Below are 17,692 nucleotides of genomic sequence, written 5' to 3'. Positions count from 1 at the left end.
ATCATCGTGGTGCCTGTGATATATAGTGTGATTGAGAATTGTGATAATTATGAAGGGAAAATTAGACATGTAGACTGTAATGAGACCTAGAGTGGAGATAGAAGAAAGGAAAGGCTTTTGAGACAAGGAACTAGTTCAAGTATTCTGTAGGAGAATTCCAGAGAAATGGAACAGCATGTGCAAGACCCTGAGGTAAGAGGCTATTTGGACAGTTGAGGAATTTAAAGAAGGCCAGCAGAGCTGAATTGTGGAGGGTAGGCTGGAAGATGTCAGGAGACAAGGGTTCATTGGGCCCTGATGGTTTAGAACATTGGGAATCAGGTTAAAGATTTCGGACATTATAGTCAGAATATTGGAAAATCCCTGAAGAATTTTAAGGACATTTTAAGATTTTAAGAAGTAGATGATCAAATTTGCATTACAAAAATCCTTCTGCTGATATGTAAATAGTAGAGTGTAATGAGGGTAAATATCTATCTATCTATCTATATATATCTATGGTAGCAGTTCAAGGGATTTGTCACTGGGACCAAGGCAGTGGCTGTGGGCACAGAGAGAAGAGATGCACTAGAGACATGCTTTGAAAGTAAGACCCCCAGGACTTGGTGCTGAGTTCACGGTGTGAGGGGAGGGAGGCTGAGCTTTCAAGAATCATTCTCAGGTTTATGGCATGAATACCTATGTAGATAGTCATGCTATTTCCTCGGTCCGGAGACAAGGAAGCAAGAACAACCTTGGGACTAGACATGGACAGAATTCTTTTCTAGACATTTTAAGGTTAAAATGACTCCTAAGAAAAAATGTAAGGTAGGTAGTTTAATATGTGAATCTGGAGTCCAAAAGTTATGACTAACTACTCTCATTATATTTGAGGGGTATACTTGGACTGCTTACCTGCATGCATCTTATTCCCTGGGAGATCTGGAAAGAGTCAACCTTTTCTGTGATTGCATTCTCTAGTGGGAATGTTTCTTTTAGGTTCTCGGGAAACTTAAAATCCGGTGCAAAGATTGCTGATTCACCCCTAACAGATGCTAGAGATTTCCGAAATGGTAGCTTGCTTTGTAGTCCACATCTGTTACTGATTGGGCAGCCTGGCTTTCCTACTTGGTGTAGGCTATGAACAGAAACTAATACATAGTGTTGGTTTTTATTCATCCCTTAAGTACTTGGAAGTAGTATTGACCACTTTGACAACCATCAGAGATCAAGTAACTAAATGATCTTATATTGAAGATGACATGGATAAAGCTTTGAATCAGATTGCTACTGGCATCTAGGGCAGGGAAGCAAACTCAAGAATCAGTATCCTCTTCATACTTTTTTGGTAGCATAAAACTGTATATTTGGCAAAAGATTATTTGCTTTGTTTTGAAGAAGTAAGCCCTGAGAATACCCTGAAGAACATGTTCAAACATAAAATTTACCTTGACTGTTGAAAAAAACCTTCGGTGAATCTTCAAATGAGTTTTCTTTGCTAAGGCCTTCCTTAGAGTTCCTGTGCATGGCCTCCTGTCGGACTATTTACAGAAGTCATTTCATTACTCATCTGTCTGGGGTTGATGGTGAGGGTAAACCTTCCATGTTGGTGCCTCCTAAATGGTGAAGAATTCAAGTCCTAAACATTTTCAGGCTGTGGGATACTACAGACTTGAATCAGTGGCTAAGTTGCTGGGTTTTGCTAACGGCAGATTTCACTAACGATCTCAGGACCGAGAATGGACTTGGTAGCATCAGTGCAGAAAGCTAGCTCTAAGGCTTTCCTTCCTCTCCTCAAAGTTGGCCTGGTCTTTCTGAGCTTGCACCCAGAAGCTTGAGATAAAGGTGTGTTTATCTTGCAGGGTGCACTTTCTTATGCCCACCAAACTAGGTCATGGACTTCGTAGTTTTTCTGGCAAAAATTACCATGAAAACCTTTGTAAGGGATCAGAGTCAGCATCCTGTATGTACTTGTGTGTGTGTATGTTTCTATAATTTTTACCAAAATTTCAGGCTTCAATGCTGTTATTTCATACAACATTCCATGAGTTTTAAAATGCAGAAGCTGTTATCTGCTGGCTGACTGGCAGAATCCCCCTGACTTGTGCTGCTCTGTTTTAGGAATTCGGACAAGGGCGTGGAGGTAGCCTTCCTTGGCACTCGCACAGGCCTCTCGAGAATCAACCTGTTTGTTGGGGCAGAGCAGCTCACCAATCAGTAAGTAGGGAGCTCCTGAAGCAGGATAATGAAAGGGGCGTTTATATCATTCATTGATTCCAGCAGCGGTGGAAACAAAACTCAGACCTGTTGACATTTTTCCTCTCTATTCTCCTTTGGGGACCACAGTGTGTGTGTTTTTGGCTTCCCTCATAGCTCAGTTGGTAAAGAATTCCCCTGCAATGCAGGAGACCCAGGTTTGATTCCTGGGTTGGGAAGATCTCCTGGAGAAGGAATAGACTACCCACTCCAGTATTCTTGGGCTTCCCTTATGGCTCAGCTGGTAAAGAATCCACCTGCAATGCAGGAGACCTAGGTTTGATCCCTGGGTTGGGAAGATCCCCTGGAGAAGTGAAAAGCTACCCACTCCAGTATTCTGGCCTGGAGAATTCCATGGACTGTACAGTCCATGAGGTTGCAAAGAGCCAGACACAACTGTGCGACTTTAAATGCAAAATATAAAATGTGTGTGTGTTCACCTGCTCATTGTTGACCTTTCCACAACTCTGTTCTTCACACTTGTTGGCATCTGTCCTCTGTCCTGGAGCCCTCTCCCACCCTTCTGGGTCGCTTAAGGACGCTAGAGATAGTGTGGCTACTGGGGGAGCAGCCAGAGGGAGGACTCACTCAACTCCTGACAGATGACCAGAGGGCTTTCAGCCGTCTTGCACCTCTGCTGAGGAATTTCTGCTTGTCCAAGAAGCAGTGTTTCAATTCTGAGCGTGTTTGTGTACATTTTAGTGAACCTCTGTGCCTCAGCTCAGAGTCTGAGGGCCTGTAGAGCCCCACAGCCAGGACTGGGCATTCTGGTGGCCCTTGCTTTGATGCTGTTGCCATGTTCTAAAGAGACCAGATGGACAGTGGGCTGAGTGTCACCAACTTCAGTACCCAGATGCCATTTAAACCAACACTGTTCAACCCCTGTATCTTCAGAGAGCCCCAGGGTCTTAACTCTTTAAACTGGTGTTTGACCAGAGCTGGTATGAGCCTGGGAAGTCCTTCCTGAGCCTATTAATAAATTTTCTCAATTTCTTTTCTCTGAAGTAAGAGACATTATTAAGCCAGGGATGAGTGGAGTCTGAGGGACAGTTTGCCAAGTGTGTGTTTGTGATTCCAGAGGTTACCATGGAGCCTCACAAATCCTGACCTTCAGGGACAGTGGGAATAATGGAGGCACTGGGTATCCAGTGATTTGAGAGGGGCTGGCCTGTCAGGAGCACTATGTACCATTAAGTCCAGTTGAGCTGTGCTCATGTGTCTCTTAGATGAGTCCTGGACACCAACCACGTCATCTTATAAAACCACATCTGTAAGTGGCAGATCCATAGATTTTTGGTTGTTTTGTGGACTGGCTTTTAATTCCCACGTGAAGGCTCTTTCTTTCTCAACTCCTCAGTTTGTCATTTATGAAGTTGACTATAGTCATGACTTGACTCTTTTGAAGTCCTCTCTACACCTACGCATGCATGCGTGCTTGCGTGCTCAGTCGCTGAGTTGTGTCTCACTCTGCGATCCCATGGACTGCACCCCACCAGACTCCTCTGTCCCTGGAGTTTCCCATGCAAGAATAGTGGAGTGGGTTGCCATTTCCTACTCCAGGGGATCTTCCCAAGCCAGGGATTGAAACCACATCTCCTGCATTGCAGGCAGATTCTTTACCACTGAGCCACCAGGAAAGCCCCTGTATCCTGAGACAAATACTTTAACAGATGGCAAGTTCCTCGGAAGGACTAAAAGTGTCAGGATACACATCCTCTTCTCATTTTAGGATCCAGAGAGGCAAAGGACAACACAGAAGTAGACTTTCTAATCCTCAGAAGGAAAACCTGTTATGTGTTTTGAGATACAAATAGATAAACAAGAAAGCACTAACAACGACATACCCTAACACCTTGCTAATCTCATAGTCAGGTGATTGTGATGGATTTGAAAGATGGCAGGACCACACTCAAGACTGCTGGCTCACCTGCGGTCTGGCTCACCTCACTCATTGCATCTGAAAAATGGGTTAATGATCATTGGATATCTGGATGGATGAAATATCTGTCTTCAAGAAACACGTATCACTGATTCATATAGAGGCACCTTGGCTTGCATTGTCTTGGGATCTTGTATCTGCTACCCCCTCCAATCAAATGGTATTTGTTGATACCCCCCTATTTGGATACACTATTAGCCAGAGCTAGAAAGAGTTTAAAATTTCTATGTTTTTGTTAAAGAGAGTTCAAAGTATTGGGAATAAGTTTGGATAATATAAAGTGCCCATGCTAGAGCTAACCTGTAGTGTCATCAGGCTCCTACACTGAGGTTCTATCTCCTATCCCCACCACCTGATTTTGGAAGTGTATCTATTATAGTTCATGGCCCCTATAACCTGCTATCATCCCCAATATTAGCCATATATTGTTTCAGCTTACATAGTCCTTTCACACATGGTGTTATATAATCCTGATAGTACTGCAGTAAGTGTAATATTATTATTCCCACTTTGTAGATGAATAAATGGGGCTAAGAGACTCAGTAACTAACCCAAGTAACTCGCTCAAGATCATTCAGCTCTGCCTAAAACTTAGACGAGTCTCACCCAACACCACAGCAGTCCCTCATATCCAGAAGTAGGTGCAGTCCTGTTTGCTGGAGAATAGGGAGGGAAGGGCTTCCCCAGTGGTTCAGGTGGTAAAGAATCTGCCTGCAATGCAGGAGACCCGGGTTTGATCCCTGGGTTGGGAAGATCCCCTGGAGAAGGAAATGGCAACCCACTCCAGTGTTCTTGCCTGCGAAATCCCATGGACAGACGAGCCTCGCAGGTTACAGTTCATGGGGTCGCAAAGAGTTGGACTTGACCAAGCAATTAACACGCAATACAGAGGGAGGGAAGGAAAGAAGCAGCAAATATCCTCACATAGACCCAGTTTACCTTCTTTACACTTTTTCTAAGAAGAGTGAGATCTATTTAAGATGTTGATCCCCTCAAAATATGTATCTATGTGTCTGGATTTTAAGGCAAGACAAAGCTTTCTGAGCCTTTGGTCTTCTGATAGGATTTCTGGAGACTTTATTTGCTTGCTTCAGAAGCTAAGGCTATTAGTTCACTAGGTATACTAGGAAAATCATTTCACCTACTGGGAGTCTAACTGCAGGGTTATACAAAATATTTCTGAGTAATCTGGGATGCATGTTGCACAGGTCCTCTCTATACTGAGAAAAATCAGGTCAGGGTTCTAAAAGCAACACTGTTTTTACCCAGCAAAAGTTGTTGGGATGTACTTGTGTCTGGCTTTTCCTTGTTCAGTGGTGCCATGCTCTTATTCTATTCTATTTCAAGGGACTTCCTGAAAGCAGGAGACAAGGAGAACATCTTTAATGCAGACCATTTCCCTCTCTGGTACCGAAGAGCTGCAGAGCAGATTCCAGGGAGCTTCGTCTATTCGATCCCATTCAGCACAGGTGGGTGCCCTTGTTGGAGGCTGGCTCTGTCCCTTTGGTCCTGCTGGCCTGAGCATTGCATGCAGGGTATGAGGGAGCATCCTGGAGGCTAAAGAGAGCCAAAGTCAGCCAGGAGAACCAGTACTGAATATTGGTCTAGCCCTGAACCAGTGAGTGACCAGCTCCGTAAGTGTTGCTACCCCAAGTGCGAGGAAATTTTTACTTGACCATACTCTACAAAACACATGCCAGGAAGCAGGGCTGTTATTTTATACCATATAGAATTTGCATACGAACTTCTCAGCAGATGTTTTTTTTTTAATCTAAAATGTGGTCACGGTCCTACTTAGAGAAAATTCACACAGCCATAACATTTTTTGCCAGAACTTTCAGCAAGTCACATCACTTTGGAGGCTCACAATTCCTCATCAGAGTTGATTTAAACCAACACACAGTAATGACTAAGATTTTGTGTAGCCTCATGCTCTCCTAACAGGGAGCTGCAGTGACCAATGAGAGGCATGTAGCCAATGATCCTTCCAGTCTTTAGGTTTTATGATATTATTAAAAAAAATGCTAGGGTCTCCTCCCTCCAAAGGAGAACTGAACAGTACCTTATTTCAACCAGTTTTAGAAGCAAGAGAAACTGGAAAGGCTTTTCAGTTGTCCTTGGCTTTTTCTTGTCTCGTTGTTGTTCAGTCACTCAGTCATGTCCGACTCTTTGCGACCCCATGGACTGCAACACACGAGGCTTCCCTGTCCTTTGCCATCTCTTGGAGCTTGCTCAGACTCGTCCATTGAGTTGGTGATGCCACCCTACCGTCTCTTGTTTCATGCGTCTGATATTGTTAGTGCTCATTCTGTGTAAGGCTCTATATTGTGCATTGTAAAAGCTTCAGGGATGAAAAGTAGTACTAGAAACTTGGATTGCTCTGGACAGTTCAGTATATGCTTATGTTTTATATTAGAGGCTTCTGTATTAATCTCTTACAAGCATTCCTGTCACCCCTAATGGGGATTCTCTAATGCTTTAGTGGCAGAGCTCCTCCCTGAGTTTTGGCACTTGCTTGTTTCCATAAATGAAACATCTATAAAAATAAAGTTTTCAAAAATTTGGGTAGACATGTTGATAAGAGTTGTCTAATAATTAGTTGAATGAACTCATTAGGAAGAGGGTCCCTCATTAATGAAGATATTAAAAAAAAAAAAAGACCGAGTGTTATTGTAGAAATTCCCTCCCTAGGTGGGATTTTAGAGGAGATTATCAGTTAGATTCCTTTAAGAAGCAAGATTCTTGGGGTCTGTCTATACTCCTTTGCTGACAAGTCTGTGTTAACTCACACCTACGCACATGTATGTGTTCTCAAATATAAATTTCCAGGTACTAAGAATTTCTTTATGTTTATCTGTATCACATTTTATTGTTGAAAATACCAACTAAGAAGCAGTGGACTTTCTAATTCTGCAAACCTATCAATAATACTGTCTTATTTTTTCATGCAGTTCCATGATACTTTCTTTTTTGTAGTCTTCTGAAGTAAAAAAATAAAACTTAGCTTTCAAGATCTGGACTGGATCCATTAAGTTATCCAGAAGGGGATTTTCCCAAACCTGGGCAAGGATGAGGAGTTGTGGGTAATGAGAACGTCTCCCAGAAGTTGTTGCACGTGTGTGCGTCTATGTGTGTGTGTGTGTGTGTGTGTAATGGCTTCTCTGTTCAGTTTGCTTTGTTGTTATTCACCATTTTTCCTATAAAGAATTATGTCTGGAAAAGAATTCTGATTAATTAAGGCTGTTGTCTAATTGGTTTTTGGCAAGTGGGGTTTTCACTGAACTTTGAATGAAATCACATAATAAAAAGGAATTTACCTTATTCATGATAAAGTTATGGATGACATAATATCTTAGGAGATTTTGTGGCCCCTTTAGATTTGGAGAAAATGTTAAAAATCACCACACACAAGTGTTATGGTGGAGCTCTCTCAGTTTTTCTCCTGTGTATTGAATACCTATACACACTGGGAAAGAAGCTGGTTTTTATTACGGCTTAAACTCAGGCCAGAAAATTCTTAATTGTTTTGGTCATAAGTATATTTAAATTCAGATCTGCCTTCTCCCTGCTTCTAAATTCAATTGGATTGCATTCAACTCACATTCACTGAACCTTTTATAAGGCAGCCACTGGAGTAACAATTATTAACTATGGGCATTAGGAATTTGTGTTCAGTGTCTTTTAATGCATAAGTATTAGAACCATCACTAGTAATTAAAAATCTCTTTATACTAATACCATATTGTTACCACATTAATAAGAGTATGGGGTAAGGATTTCATTCCAGCTCTGTCCCTATTTAGAATAGTTTTGCTCAGAAAAACTTGGCTTGAAATCAAAATTTTATATCTCAGTAAAGTTTTAACCAACAAATCACAGCTAAAGTTCTCAACTCACTGTAAAATAGTTTCAGTACTTTATCTCAAGCAGCTGTCTATGGCTGTGTTTAGAAAGGCAATGTAAGTATGATAACTGACACAGTGAACACTGATATTCAGTTCAGTTCCATTCAGTCGCTCAGTCGTGTCCGACTCTTTGCGACCCCATGAACCGCAGCACGCCAGGCCTCCCTGTCCATCACCATCTCCCGGAGTTCATGCAGACTCACGTCCATTGTGTCGGTGATGCCATCCAGCCATCTCATCCTCTGTCGTCCCCTTCTCCTCCTGCCCCCAATCCCTCCCAGCATCAGAGTCTTTTCCAATGAGTCAACTCTTCGCATGAGATGGCCAAAGTACTGGAGTTTCAGCTTTAGCATCAGTCCTTCCAATGAACATCCAGGACTGATCTTTAGAATGGACTGGTTGGATCTCCTTGCAGTCCAAGGGACTCTCAAGAGTCTTCTCCAACACCACAGTTCAAAAGCATCAATTATTTGGCGCTCAGCTTTCTTCACAGTCCAAATCTCACATCCATACATGACCACTGGAAAAACCATAGCCTTGACTAGACGGACCTTTGTTGGCAAAGTAATGTCTCTGCTTTTGAATATGCTATCTAGGTTGGTCATAACTTTCCTTCCAAGGAGTAAGCGTCTTTTAATTTCATGGCTGCAGTCACCATCTGCAGTGATTTTGGAGCCCCCAAAAATAAAGTCTGACACTGTTTCCGCTGTTTCTCCATCTATTTCTCATAAAGTGATGGGCCAGATGCCATGATCTTCGTTTTCTGAATGTTGAGCTTTAAGACAATGTTTTCCCTCTCCTCTTTTACTTTCATCAAGAGGCTTTTTAGTTCCTCTTCACTTTCTGCCACAAGGGTGGTGTCATCTGCATATCTGAGGTTATTGATATTTCTCCCAGCAATCTTGATCCAGCTTGTGCTTCTTCCAGCCCAGCATTTCTCATGATGTACTCTGCATATAAGTTAAATGAGCAGGGTGACAATATACAGCCTTGACGTACTCCTTTTCCTGTTTGGAACCAGACTGTTGTTCCATGTCCAGTTCTAACTGTTGCTTCCTGACCTGCATAAGGGTTTCTCAAGAGGCAGGTCAGGTGGTCTGGTATTCCCATCTCTTTCAGAATTCTCCACAGTTGATTGTGATTCACACAGTCAAAGGCTTTGGCATAGTCAATAAAGCAGAAATAGATGTTTTTCTGGAACTCTCTTGCTTTTTCTATGATCCAGCGGATGTTGGCAATTTGATCTCTGGTTCCTCTGCCTTTTCTAAAACCAGCCTGAACATCTGGAAGTTCATGGTTCACATATTGCTGAAGCTTGGCTTGGAGAATTTTGAGCATTATTTTACTAGCGTGTGAGATGAATGCAATTGTGCGGTAGTTTGAGCATTCTTTGGCGTTGCCTTTCTTTGGGACACTGATATTAGTAACCACAAATGTTTTAAAATGTGGTCCCTCTGTGGTGATTAATAATTTTGATGTGAAGTGGTTAGATGTTCCCCAGTGCGGGTGTCATAACTCGGTGCATTGATTTCTTAAGCTGAGAGGACTGCCTACCCCACACTCTGGGCCTAACAGGGCGGATCCACTCTGAGTTCTGGGAAGTGAGAACTGGTGCAGAATTGGTGACTAATCTTTTTTTTTTTTTTTTCTTACAGGAACAGTCAACAAAAGCAATGTGGTGACAGCAAGTACCTCCATCCAGCTTCTGGATGAACGGAAATCTCCCGTGGTGGCAGGTAAATGATGTATTTCAATCAATGAATATAAAATGAGCATGATGTCCATTCATCATTCATCAGCTACTTCCATGTATCAGAAAGTTGGCTTTGAAAGGTTAAAAAAAAAGAAAAAAAAAAAAAAAACTATATACTCTTCAGCTTGGCATCATCTCCTCCAGCCTAAGGTTCTGACAGCTGGTTGAATTTGACATGAAAGCAGAACTATTTCCCAGGACTTTTATCCATAGAATCTGAGCCAGTAGGAAATTGTTGGTATGTGCAGAAGATCATTTCTTGACAGTAGATGCCATGCCAATTTAAAGTAAGCTTCAGATCTCCCACTCTCTGTCATTGGGATAACAGGGGCCGTGCAAGGAAATTGTGGGTTTATTTTTGGCAAAAAGAAGCTGAAATGTGCCCTTCTCTGGAGAACTTGGGATTTTAATCACCCTAATCCCCCTGGGGATTAGAGTTAGATGTATCTGCAGGTGCTGGGTTTGGGACCAGGGGAAAAGCCATTTCAGGACCGAGTTTTAAATTGTCAAAGAAACCCTGTATCTGGCTTTCCCCATCCCTCTCACTTTTAAGGGTGTCAGTAGATTTTTTTGACTGACTGGAGGCTTTCATTGGTGATATTTTGCCTATAGGGCCAGAAACTGCCATAAACCCTCCTTTGGGAACAGATGCTGAGAAAATGGAGCCTAAGAGTATGTCTGGCACATTGTTTGTTTCTGATAAATAATTATTGGACCCTTTGGTTAATGAGTGGGTGAGACTGTCTAAGTATCATCCTAATAATTGGCTAGATTTACCAAAGGGGGTCATTTTGTTTTTGGTAAGTTGTGCCATAGGATGATTTTGAATATCTACTTCTGTGACTCCACACACTGTGGGATGGAATTGAAATGGATCAGACATGTTTGAAGTGGTTGTTCTTTGGCTTTATTTTCTGACATAGCCTGTACATCATAATTGTATTAAATATTAGCAGGACTGAAATATTTGGTGACCATTGCCCTGGTTATTCCTGGGTTATTGGATATGACAAGGAAGACGGTCATATATATCTGACCGGTAGCTCATCTTCAACTAGGCAGACCTATAACTAATCAGCCAGGAGATAAAGACTGTGAAAATTCAGGGCTGCTGTCTTCACATTTTGTTCTTAGTGTCTCATGTTCCTTGAGGAAAGTAGGAGACAGGATCATTTAACTCAGTAAGATTTATTTTTGTTTGAAGGTCAGCCTTACTCACCTCCAGCCTGACCCAGCCAGCTAGTGCTGGAGGCATGTTATCTCTCTGGAGTTGAGGCCACATGCACCAGCTGATAACATGGTCTGAATCAAATTGTCTGTTTGAAATTTCTTTCTAAAACGTTTTCCTTGAATTTCTCATAAAGTCACCATGAAGGATGCTCTGTTTTGGCTCTGAGATAGCTGTGCCCATCCCAGCCACATCTGTCCAAGTTAACAAACCATGTTCAAATGTTTCCAAATGACTTACATTTCATAAATGTCTATTTGGCTGAGTATGGATGAAACGTGGACTCAGCCTGGGCACTGTGTATCCAGTCTGGAGAAGACCGTGACTTTTCCAAATGGTGTACTTGTCTACTGTTTATTTATATGTTGGCCAGAGACCACAGGCAAGTCATGAGACATGGTTGGCCCACCCTGAGTGGGTGGAAGAGACATCCTCCTGGTCACTACAATTCAATGTGTGTCAGCCGGTGCCCATTTTCAGGAGGCTGTTACAGAGCAAGACGAAAAACAAGGTTATCCGGAGAATGGTATTTAGTCATTACCTTTTAAATCTGGTGATTATGAACCTTCTTTTTTAAAGTATATTGAGTAGACATAAGATAAAACAGAATTGCTCATATTTGATCTGAAGGCTGACATGGATGCAGCATCATGAAGGCAGTGACCTCAAAAGAACCTGTATGTCTCCAAAAGCAGAGAGGCCTCCTCAGCACTTCCCCACATTTCACTGGCTCTGACTCACCCGTCATGTCACTGGATGATTAGGTTCGGCCACTTTCTTCTGTGTGTTCTCGACAAATTAAGTAGACATTGTTTACTGCTTTAAAATTAAAAAGCCCATTTTAATTGGGGAAGAAACCTTGTTTTGGCAGATGAAGAGGAATATGTGAGCAGGCTTGTCCCCCAACCAGTGTGCCTCCAACGGCACATGGGATACAGCCAACTGGCAGTAATTTGGGATTTCAGTGAAATCCTTGTGCTGAATTGAAATTTATCTGAAAAGAAAGGTGTGCACCTTTGCAGTTTATTATCAAGGACTACTTTGAAAAGCCTGCAGTGCTCCCAGATCTGGTCTGGTGTTCTCATGTTCATCGGCTACATGTGTCTGTTTGCGATAGAAAGAGTTTCTTGTTTTGGTTTTATATGTGTGTGTGTGTGTGTGTTATTCTCTTCTTTCTCTCTTTTTTTGTTTTCTTTTTCAAACAAAAACATTTAGATACTCATCTGTCAATGACATCTTTGAAGAAAGGGCAGTCAAACTGGGCCGGGTTCCATATATACGTCAGCCTCAGAGCATAAATGGGCCCCATCCATCTTCTTGGCCTTTGACGTTGCTTACAGTCCTTTTCTTGAGGAACTTGCCAACTCTCCAGCTGCCACTAGCATGCTAAATTTTCTTAATTGCTTTCCCACTGCACAGGAAGAAGTGGTAGGACTTTCTCTTTGGCCCAACAAGTCTCTCTAGAGTGCTAGAACCTGCTGTGTGTGTCAGGCCCCTAATCCATTTTTCTGTTGTTATTGGAAATGTAAACCTGGGATTGTAAGGTCCACATAGTCTTGTCAGTCACTCTGTAACTTGCTAAATGTGTGGTCTTGGGTCCCTGAAGTTCTATCTAAAATAAGGTTGGGATTACTATCTCCCTCACCTTACTCTGGGTTGATTTGGGGATAAAATGAGGAAATAAATTTTAAAAACATCAATATCAAGAAGTAAAAATTACCAGGATTTGAGGTGGCCTATTTTTATCTTCAAATTGGCAATATACTTCTGCATTCATTCATTTATTCAATAAATATTTCCTGACCTCTTTCTTTTGCCAGCCCTCTAAATAGAAATGAATAATAACCAGACCCTGTGATTGACAGTCTCTCCCCTTACTCCCTATCCTCGCTGCCCCCCACCCGAGACCTTTAAAATAGCAGCTATTTTTAAAGCCATGTCTGCACAGGATAAGTGAATTGAAAAGCTGAACAGTCATTTAGAAACTCCTAGAGATCACAGACTTCCTACTTTTCATCTTCTGTCCTTCACAGCATAACCCAGTGTAGTCCCTGGAGTATAGTAGACACTCAATAAGGATTCTATAAATTGGATTGAACTTACAGAAAGCCATTTTGCCCTTAGTGGTTATGACTTGAGTTCTGTAAGTTACGTAGATCGTGGTGTTAATTCTACACTACACTCTCAATGAAGAGACCAGGCCCAGTAAACCAAGAGTCATAGGCACTGTTTCCATCATGCTGGGGTGGACAGGACCAGGAGAAGAAAATAAATACATAGATGGGAGGAGCTCAGAAAAATTGGAAGGTATAAGGAGGCAAGGAACTTCTTCCCCTCCATGGAGTGTTTTCTGACTTCCCTATGCTTCTAGACTGTCCCTCTGACAAATATAAAATACTTAATCTCAATTTTTGAAAAGCTCTTATTTCTGAATTTTGAAAGTAATAGATAATAAATTCCGAGTTATTTGCTTTAAAATGTAAACTTTAACATATCAAAATCTAAAATCTCTTCTAAGGTATTCTAATTTCATTTCCTAAATAATTTCTCTGCAGAGGCAAGGGCCATCCCAATTATATTTTTATTCCCAGTGCCGAGGTAAGAATTGATATGGTAAATATGTCAAGAATATTGACTAAGTGACTTGAGAAAGGTGGGGTTCATTTTTACCTGTTCTCTATACTACCCACTCCAGTGTTCCTGCCTGGAAAATTCCATGGACAGAAGAGCCTGGCAGGCTACAGTTCATGGGATTGCAAAGAGTTGAACACAACTAAGCGACTAACGCTTATAGGCACACATGCTTGCAAAGTTTACTGACCAAATAGTAGGAACACAGAACTCGACCAAAACTCTGAGAGAGGCGCTCAGCAGCTAAACTTCCAATCCACACCACAGTGAAGTGATGCAGACCAATATGGATATTTTAAGGAGTAGGAACACTGTCTGGTGTCCCATTTTGATGGCAACTGTTGTTGGCACAGTAGTTGTCTCTGCATTAGCAGATAGTTTTTCGAGGTCCAAGCATCTAACCTGATGCTTAGGGTAGCTAAAGTGTTCAGCAACAGAAAGAAAGGCATTGGTTACAGGAATGAATATTTTAACAGGTTTATTGAGACGTGAATGATTTATATACCTAAAATTACCTGTATTAAGTGTAAAATTTAAGGATTTCTAGTAAATTTTGGGAGATTCTGATCTCCTAGACTATTCCTTTGCAAGGAACACAGATCATGTTAGATCCATTCATGGGGAAAATTGGAAAATGTAGGTTAAGTGGTCTTATTTGCATAATTTGGGCCTTATAATGAAGGAGGATGCTTGATGTTAGGACAAAAGATCTCATTTTAACCAGTTGATTAAGAAAGAGGTTGCTGAACATCATTGACCATTAGCTATTGTCAGGTACGTGTTATTTAAACTGAGTGTACTATTTAATATACAGCTTTCCTTACAGTTGGGTAAATAATGGTGCCAAAATGTTACAGGCAAATATTCAGCTCATCAACATTTCTTTGGTAGGATTTCATATATGTGGTATATATGAGTTAACTAGTATTTAGAAATTATGTGTCAAGTCTCCATGGATAAACTTCTAGTTTATAGGTGAGCAAAGGGAATGTTTTATTATAGCAGAAGTTAATATTTACTGATCACGCTAGTTGATCTCAACCAGGGACAGTTTTGACCCCCAGGAGACATTTGACAACATCTGGACATATTTTTGATTGCTGTGACTGGTTAGGAGGTGTCCTGCTGACATCCAGCAGGCAGAGATCAAGGATACTCCAGAATGTCCGACATCACACGGGACAGCCCACAGCAATGCAGTGTCATCTGGTCCGAAATTCAGCAGAGGTGGGGGGAGAAATGGATTACCCTGACAGGCAAACTTCACTCTTGGTGCTTTCAAATTCAGTGTTTTCCCGTGTAGGCTTATTTACAAAAAGCACTTATTTCGTATCTTCATTTGTTTCATTAAATCATTCAATGAGTATATATATCTAGCACCTACCATTTTCCTGTTGCCGGGGATACAGCTGAGAACAAGCACCCCGGAGGGCCTTGTGGAGCGAGTTGGGGGATGATGTTTGATGCGGTGAGAGGGCACTGTTGGCTCTCCTGCCTTGAGGCTGGGGTGGCAGCTACCAGTGAAGAATCATTCCGACCAAACTGCTGCCAACGGGGGAGAGCCTGCACTTGTGGGGGAGGTACAGACAGCAGACAAGCTTTGCAGGAATGGGAGGAAGAAAGGAAGAAGGGCGGAAGGGAGGAGGGGGAGAGGGGATTTCCGGCCGCGGCTGATGCTCTGTGAAAAATGAAGTGTGGTTGGGAGTACCAAAGGCAGGGAAGAATGCTCATGTTCATACTTACATGTGGCAGAGGCAGTGCTTCTCCAGACTGAGGGAGGATGGGGACTCAGAGAAGGCCTCCCTGAGGAGGTGACCTGATCAGAGATTGGAATGATGAGATACAGCCATTATGCAAAGATCTGTGGGAAGAACGTTCCAGCAGAGGGAACAAACTTCTCCAGGAATCTTGAGTGAGATCCCTCACACATGTTGTGTCTCGATGGTTTCTCTGAGACACAAATGAGTCTCTCAGGATCTAAAAGCATGACTGATGGGCAGATGCTCCAGGGAGAAGTGAGGAACCCAAGGCAAGTTGTGGTCTACATGTCAGCTATGAGATGGGGCTTTTTATGTATTTGACATTAATTTTTTTTAAGTTGACTTACAAATGCACTGCAGGGGCAGAAGGGGCTCTAAGCTGTAGGAATGACAATAACAAACTTCAGAGACGTGGACTAGTGATGTAGCTACCAACTATGCTTTATTTCAAGTCTGCAAGAGAATCTGAGTTAGAGTTGGCCACAGAGAACAGCTGCTCTGCATACCACAGTAGACAGTGACAGGCACACTGAGGATCATTGCTCCAGGAGTAAAAATAGCCCAGAGTTTTGAGAAACTGAATCTGTGCTCACTCTCCAGGACACTCACTCCCATGAGCCACTGTCCTTTTATAAACCTTACCAAAAGCCCCAACACATTCTCCACCCCCAAATCAGCAGCAGAATTTTGGAGTTATGGGTCCTTATACCCAGTTTTTGAGTTCTGTTTTGGCAGAACTCCGCTTTCCAAGGTCATGGTGGGATTTGGACATTAAAGCCAGTGTAAGCCAAGGATTTAGCAGTGAGCACAGGGCCATTTCCCCCTTCTTGCTCTGGGATTGAATTTTCACATTTGTAAAACGAGGTTGATTGGTGCTTTGGTTGGATTTCTAGCAGCCTGCTGCTGCTGCTAAGTCGCTTCAGTCTTGTCCGACTCTGTGCGACCCAATAGATGGCAGCCCACCAGGCTCCCCCGTCCTTGGGATTCTCCAGGCAAGAACACTGGAGTGGGTTGCCATTTCCTTCTCCAATTCAGGAAAGTGAAAAGTGAAAGTGAAGTCACTCAGTTGTGTCCAACTCTTCGCGACCCCGTGGATTACAGCCCACCAGGCTCCTCCGTCCATGGGATTTTCTAGGCAAGGGTTGGAGTGGGGTGCCATTGCCTAGTTTTTAAATATAGAGATTTGTTTCATCATCATAGAAAAGGAAAAGAATTAACCAATAATGGTCTATTTCTTGTACCCAGATTCAGCCTAGCTTTGGGGGACCCCTCTAGTTCCTTTTGAGAAAAATAATTTATATAAAGAAAGTGCTTGGTGAATACTTAGAGCTGAGTGCTCAATAATGGTTAGCTGGTAAATTATCACTGCTGTTGTTAAGAATGATACATGCTACACCGGCCACACTCATTAGCCAGTGCTTTTTGTCATGTGCTGTTCCCTGTGAAAACTTGCATAGGGGATATCATTAGAGTATCTTTAAATGTTTCATAGTAAAGTTTTGAAAGTCACACTTTCTTGTACCTATTCCTCAGAACAGAGACTGACAAACTCTAATCCACAGAACGAAATTTAGGATGCTGCCTTTTTTTTTTTCTAAGAGTTTTGTTGAGGTATATTTCATTTACTATAAAGTTCACCATTTCAAGTCTACAGTTTATTGGGTTTTGGTATTTTTTAGGTGGTACAACTGTCACCACAGTCTAACTTTAGAACAATTTTATATTCTCCCAAAAAAAAACCCCATACCCACATACCCTTCTCACTCTTTATATCCCACTCGCTACTCCAGCCCAAGGAAACCCACTAATCTCCTTTCTGTCTCTGTGGATTTGCTTACTCTGGACATTGCAGATAAATGGAATCATACAACATATGGCCTTTTGTGATTCACTTCTTTCACTGAACTTGATGCTTTCAAGGTTCATGTTGTAGCAAGGATCAATACCTTAGCATTTTAAACTGTCAAATGATACCCCATTGTGTGCATGTATAACATTCATCCATTTATCAGTTAGTGGATACTTCTGGGTTGTTCTCACTTTTCAACTATTATTAACATTGGTAATAATTTTGGTAATTGGTAATAATTATCAAACAAAACAAAAACATTGGTAATAATTACCAATGTTGATATGAACATTTAAGTACACATTTCTGTTCAGGTACATGTTATAGTTTCTCCTGGGTAGAAAGTGGAATAGAATTATTGGGTCATAAGGTAATTCTAGATTTGATATTTT

At 41.9% G+C, this 17,692-nt stretch overlaps 1 protein-coding gene across 6 annotated transcripts in view; it reads left to right on the top strand.

The window, feature by feature from the left end:
• Positions 1-17,692, top strand: part of CACNA2D3 (calcium voltage-gated channel auxiliary subunit alpha2delta 3) — a 900,236-nt gene that overhangs the window by 730,958 nt on the left and 151,586 nt on the right. For all 6 annotated transcript variants that reach the window (XM_059879667.1, XM_059879666.1, XM_059879665.1 and 3 more), the window contains 3 exons: positions 2,101-2,196; positions 5,522-5,643; positions 9,735-9,815. In XM_059879667.1, coding sequence (XP_059735650.1) covers positions 2,101-2,196; positions 5,522-5,643; positions 9,735-9,815 — 299 coding nt within the window. The remainder of the gene's footprint in view (positions 1-2,100; positions 2,197-5,521; positions 5,644-9,734; positions 9,816-17,692) is intronic.

Source organism: Bos taurus, chromosome 22, assembly GCF_002263795.3.
Source record: "Bos taurus isolate L1 Dominette 01449 registration number 42190680 breed Hereford chromosome 22, ARS-UCD2.0, whole genome shotgun sequence".
NCBI classification, from domain to species: Eukaryota; Metazoa; Chordata; class Mammalia; order Artiodactyla; family Bovidae; genus Bos; species Bos taurus.
Note: the sequence above shows the minus strand (reverse complement) of the source record. Positions and strands in the feature narration are given on the sequence as shown.